Below are 6,331 nucleotides of genomic sequence, written 5' to 3' on the forward strand. Positions count from 1 at the left end.
CAATAATGCAATTTGATTTGAAGGAGTTTTGTCTCTGTAACAGTCATACAATTATTATAACGACGCAACTGGGTAGAGTAGTCACAATCCATGATATGATCGCTTCAAAATTATGGATTTAGTACAAGGCTTTTTGGGAAGGAGCGCAAGAGTAAATCCGTGAGGGTTTGATCAAAGCGGACAAATTCGTACTATTATGGATGTGGACACCGGTACACAGCAGAGGCCCAACACGAAGGATATTCACGCTTCCGCACAATAAAATCGCCATGCTATGTGTTCATCAAGCTGTCGAGGATAGATCGACAATGACAAATGTCGTCTTATATATGACCAGTGGCAGAGCAACACTTTAACGGAGTACAATCTTTCATATTGTGAAAGCAGAGCAATATGCCATGGACAACATTTTCTCGAAAGTAAAAAAAAAAAAGAACATTACATTTTTTTTGAAGGAAAAAAAACATGACGTTTGAATACAATTACATCAAATTCATTGCGATGTAATTCCATCTCACAAGATATACCATAAGCGACAATTGAAACTTGAAACGCGTGCTCAAAATGCATGATAGTTTTTGTGCAAACACCTTTGTAGACTACCATTCTAATAATCACCTTGGTTTTGGGTACAAGTCTCGTGTCAAATCGGTCACCATTGTGGCGGACTTGTTGGAGTAATTATCCGTATAATCTCGTTGTTCGCCACCGTAGATAGGTACAGAGAGTTGAGGAGATGACATCTCTAGTGCTGATGGCAACGGAATATCGCCTAAACCCATTAGCATGTAAACTACTGATGACATTTTGGGTCTTTTCTCGTCATCTGTTTGGAGACATAGTAGCCCAATCTGAATGCACCTCATCAACTCCTCTTTCGAGCAATTGTTGTCGAGTTGAGGGTCCGTTAACTCGAACGATCGGCCCTCTTTCCATAGTCTCCATGCCTTTCATTAGAAACAAGATCGTCTCACCAACAGATACATATAATACTCCGTACAAAGTATAAATTGCATTGATATGGATATTTGAACTTACATGACTAGGGAGATCCGCCTTTTTTGTTAATTGAAAAAATTTCATATTGTTCTGACCGCTTACAATCTCCAAAAGCATGACGCCAAAACTATAGACATCAGACTTATCAGAGAATTCCCCCATCAGACACTCTGGTGCCATATATCCCCTGCATTAGTAGTGTCAGAGTTTAATAGACCTTTTAGTATCAATTAAACATCTTATTTCTACCTAACAAATTACAATTGGCGTACTATTTTGTATAATTTTGCATCCTCTAAAATCGCGTTTTGTTAATATTTAGAAGTACGGCCTAATGGAATGAAAGACATACTGTGTTCCGATAATGCGGCTAGTGGTCCCACGCTTTTCTACAACTTGAAGGAGTTTGGCCAAGCCAAAGTCAGCTATCTTCGGATTCATTTCCTTATCCAATAAAATGTTGTCAGGTTTAAGATCGCGATGAATAATGGTGAGCCGAGAATCTTCATGTAGATACTGCAAACCCTTTGCAATCCCCAGTATAATATTGAACCGTGTGGCCCAATCTAAAACAGGCCGCTTTTCTGCATCTTAAGTATCATAAAGAGAAGAATTCAAATAATGCAAATCGGACATTCTCAACAAAATTTAGTTTGATGACATTAATATGGTACTCTTATTAAATTTGGATCACGCATCAATCGCAATCCCGTAAACCCTTTCCGAAGCTTGCAAAAATGATCGAAATGTATCCAAATTTAGTTGCGTTAAATAATACGGAGTATCATGTTAAGCTTGAAACCGATATTTAACTCCAATTAACATAATGATAATCTATGGTTTCTTTTTTAGATGTAGAGATTTTCCATGGTTGAAATAATTGAAAATAAGTTTTCAAGATTAATTACCAAACAAGTATCTTTCCAGGCTTGAGTTAGGCATAAACTCATAGACGAGTAGTTTTTCGTCTCCTTCTAAACAAAATCCTTGGAGCTTCACTAGATTAGTGTGTTGAAGCTTAGCGAGAAAGCGGGCCTCTGCCATAAATTCCTTGGTACCTTGTCCAGATGTGCTAGACAGTCTCTTAATAGCTAACTGTTCTCCACTCTCAAGAGTCCCCTGTTGAAAAATTTGGAAGGATTAAGCCACAAAGGTCAAAACTCGAAATGTAGTAAGTCACTCTCAGAGTAATCACTTTAAAAGCTAGGAGCTAATCCCTCTATTACCAATTGATTTTAAAGTGGTAACGTCCTTTGGCTTATAAAATGGATTTTCTCTCCTTCATTTGGATGTGGCCTAGGCCTGTTGCATGATTTACTATATTTATACAAACTATATGCAAGATACTATGATTACTATCATTACATATATACTCTACCATCGTATATAAGCTTAATGCGTGACAGAGTACCTTATAAACAAAGCCGAATCCTCCTTTACCAAGCGTGTTTGCAGCTGAGAAGTCTCCTGTTGCAGTTTTCAAAGTTGCGAAATTGTATTGCACAAATTCTGCATCGCCAAGACCCTCTGCAATCGATCATGAGAAGTATCTAAGTCAGAATTATAGGCCAAAACCTAACCCGGAAAAACATTAACAAACTCTATTAGAAATAATTTGGTAATAATGTTTGCTGGGAATGTATGATGCAGAGCAATAACTAAAATTGTTAAATAAATTGTAAAAATCAGTTACAAGGTTGTTAGCTTAAGTCGGTTAGTTAGCTAAGTCGGTTTAACTACCTATAAATAGCTGATCAATTACTCCATTGTATTTCATTCATCATTTTACAGGAAACTCTCAATAAAATCTTCAATCTTTCAACTATCCCTCTCTCTCGGTTATTCATCTTCTGTTAAGTTTGATCTTGTACAGAATCCTCGAATTACCCTTTCACCATTCCTGGGTTAATTCCTGTATCCTGTATCATGTCCTAACAATTAAGCAATTTATTGTAAGAAAGTTGTCGTCTGTTATTAGATCCATTTTTCCTACAAGTTTTTGATTGGTTTAAACACAACCCCAACACGTGTCCGTAAGTCGTTCATCAGATGAAGTTGTACTTATTGAGGTGCACGGCCACTGTTTTTCTGAATGACTCTGCAACACCTAGATCGATTTCTTCCTAAAGAAGGAGAGATAACCAATCTCGTAAGTTCGAAACAGGTTTTGTTACAAACCAATTCACAATGGATGGAGTAACTCGTTGGTTAATAAAAATTCAACTCTTTCCTATTTTTCAGTGTTGACTACTTAGTGTGACCAATTTATTTGGTTTGGAGCTTTGATCTTCACACTTGAGGCACATGTAAGATCCCTTTTTATGTTCTCAAGCATATCCAGACCGCTTTGCCTTATATCACACAAACTTTACAAATTCAATTGAGGGATTTTTCTCACGAGCTTGAAATACTTGATGCTGACGGGGTTTGAATCCAAAACATGAGTAATACTGCTCATGAGTTTACCAACTAAATTTGTTGACATCTGCTACAACCATGGATTTTGATATGGAAAGTGATAGGGCGACACCCGGTGTTACCGAATTTGAGTAACACCCTTATTAAAATAATAGTATAAATTAAAATCAAATCTTTTCTTTCAATCTTCCCACCCAAAAAATTTTATTGTTTCACAATTGCGCCAAGATTAGTGAGGGTATTAATGGAATTTAGATTTAAATTAAACTTGGAGTTAGGCTACTTTTCATCAACAATGGCGACACTAGACATACCCTCTCCAACTTCTACAAAAAGTACAACCATGGTCGGCTAATTGATGGCTCTTTTTTGCTCATGGCTTTGTATAAATCGGTGTATGTTTGCATACAAAATTGAACTACATTGTGCCTATAAACAAAGCCTCAGAATCTTTCCTAAACTTTGCAATATTAGTACTTCGTAAATAATTTCTCCAAGATTTCATTCATTAAATGAAATTGGCAACAATCTTTCCACGATCGAATTAGCTAGAAATTTGATTTCCGCTCATCAATTTCATAAATTATTTAATAAGAAGAATTATATTTCCCACATTACCCTTTTTCAATAAACCAATTTGAAATTCAAAAAATAAAGAGGCAAAGTAAAAATTGTTGGTAATTTACTAAAACGTCCCCGGTGTTACTGAAAGTGAGTAACATCGAGTGTCACTATCTCATTTTCCTTTGGAAAATGAGATAGCGACACCCGGTGTTACTCAGTTTGAGTAACACCCATGGCATAATTGTAATTTACTTCATATTTATGGTATTTTTTTAAGTTTTAAAATTTCAAATTGATTAATATACAAAAGGGTATTGTTGGAATTTTATGTCAAGCTACAACTACTTAACTGAATACTAAAAATAATTAAGGAGGGTAGTTAAATTGGATTTTATAGATGTGCTGCCCTACGAGATATGCTAATTTCCACTCGATCTATTTGGATCGGAGTCGTCAATGGCGTGGTACTTTATACTTGCAAAACAAAATTGACATGTGGTGCACTAATTTAAGTATGAATGTTAACTGGACAAAGTATGACATGTGGTGCACTTGCCCCATCTTACATTACTAGTTCATCGTCATTAGCAATTGCATGAAGTATTTCTATCAAAATACAATAAAATCATATAATGTAAATTATATTAATCATATTCACTAGTCATGACTCGTGAATGATAATGTGTTTGATTATTTCTATAATTATTAATATTGATTCAGTAATGACTGATTGTATCTTCGAACTTCAACCATAATTTATAAATGCAAACTTTAGTTACATATTTACCCTTTCTGCTTTTGGCCCAAAATCTAGATGTTGAAATTATCTTTATATTAATTTTATTATTTTAATTAGGGTGTTACTCAAAATCGGTAACACCGGGTGTCGCCCTAGCACTTTCCTTTTCCTTTTGATATATATCATGTTTAAACCAAATATGGGTCAGAATCACGCCCATCGAGATGAAGGATGGTTCACTTTATAAATCAAAGAAAGTTTCATCCTACTATGTATCTATAATACCGGGTCACACCTAGATTTCCGCTAAAAACATCCGGTGTTCATATGGTAGATGACTTACCAGTACCATCGTCATGTAGCGCCATTGGTGATGCTGGAGGTACAATGTTGCTCTCTTCAATTGGCTTTTTACGGCACAAACATATCCACAGAACAACCGCTAGAACTATCAATCCAACTGATACGCTGCCAGCTATCGCCCCAAGGATTGCAGGCTTCAATGACGGTTCCTCGATATCTCCCGGAGCTGAAAACAATGTTTGTTTTTGATTTAGAGTTGTGGATGCCATAAGAAAGAACATGAATACATGATACATTTAACTAATATACAATTAATATATTGTGTCCCTCTTAATTATTTGTCTATCACTAACTAATATCTTTCTCATGGTTTTACATTGAATAGAAATGTACATTAAGCCATTAAGGTAATGGTTGAGACCCAATCAACTGATCGTACACCTTAACAAGAGGAAGTATATATAATCCATCCCTTATACAGAAGATATACTCCGTATATGTTTAACAATAAAAAGGGTAAGGAGATGACTCACGGGGGTGATTGCTGGGCGGGAAATGAGCTGGAGGAAGAGGAGGAGGAGGAGGAGAGGCCGGAGATGATGGCGTATCATTCAAAAAGGGCCCGGTTTCAAACCGTAACTGACAACTAGGCTGTAAAATCTTTGCCCCCATATTCTTACTGCAACAATACATCACATCAGCTAGCGCCGTGTTGAGACAGCTAGAGCAATCTGTAACACTCAAATCAGGGGTGCACTGCGCATAACTATAGAATGTTTGGTTTGAAGTCCAGTTGGTTTTCGCCATAGCGAAATATGGCAAGTCGGACGAAGCATTCTTGACGAGCTCCCTCATTGAACTATTAAATACCGGAGAAAACACGGCGTAATTTGGTATGTCGGCTGTGTTAACTTCACGTAAGGCAGGCGTTGTCTCGGACAAAGAGAAGATGTCACGGGATGCATACCGTAACATGCACTTATCATACCATACTATAGCTTCCCCAGAAAAAGGGCACTCTCCGGTTATCCCTCGAAACGCACCATCGATACATGTGCTACAGACGTCGATGCCAACATCATTTCGACATAGATAGAGGCCATACACTTTGTCGGGTGCCTCACCATTTGCGCCACTATAGAACTTTAGTGCAGAGGATTGTTCTTTGAATTTGTAAAGAAGATTTATGAGGTTATTTTCAAATATACTGCCCGAGGTGTAGTTCGATGCAGTTTTGACACATGCGCTATTTGCATATGGTATCTGAAAGATCAAAAGTGATACTAAAACAAGCACAACTCTCCTCAT

The 6,331-nt window shown here is 36.9% G+C and overlaps 1 protein-coding gene across 1 annotated transcript; it reads right to left on the reverse strand.

Moving 5' to 3' along the window:
- Positions 1-614: 614 nt before the first annotated feature.
- On the reverse strand, positions 615-6,331 carry LOC141590743 (cysteine-rich receptor-like protein kinase 15). Its single transcript, XM_074411306.1, has 7 exons — positions 5,557-6,331; positions 5,064-5,249; positions 2,411-2,526; positions 1,908-2,118; positions 1,352-1,589; positions 1,039-1,186; positions 615-947 (listed from the first exon to the last, which is right to left on the reverse strand). The coding sequence occupies exons 1-7, from the start codon at positions 6,329-6,331 to the stop codon at positions 615-617; spliced, it is 2,007 nt and encodes a 668-aa protein (XP_074267407.1).

This window comes from Silene latifolia, chromosome 7 (genome assembly GCF_048544455.1).
Source record: "Silene latifolia isolate original U9 population chromosome 7, ASM4854445v1, whole genome shotgun sequence".
In the NCBI taxonomy this organism is placed as follows: Eukaryota; Viridiplantae; Streptophyta; class Magnoliopsida; order Caryophyllales; family Caryophyllaceae; genus Silene; species Silene latifolia.

Excerpts from the sequence above, each read along its gene's own strand:
- LOC141590743 (XM_074411306.1), bottom strand. The coding sequence starts at position 6,331 with ATGAGGAGAGTTGTGCTTGTTTTAGTATCACTTTTGATCTTTCAGATA. Across the intron at positions 5,250-5,556 it reads CCCGCCCAGCAATCACCCCC|CTCCGGGAGATATCGAGGAA; the intron begins GTGAGTCATCTC and ends CATTGTTTTCAG. Across the intron at positions 1,187-1,351 it reads AGCCGCATTATCGGAACACA|GGGATATATGGCACCAGAGT; the intron begins GTATGTCTTTCA and ends CTACTAATGCAG.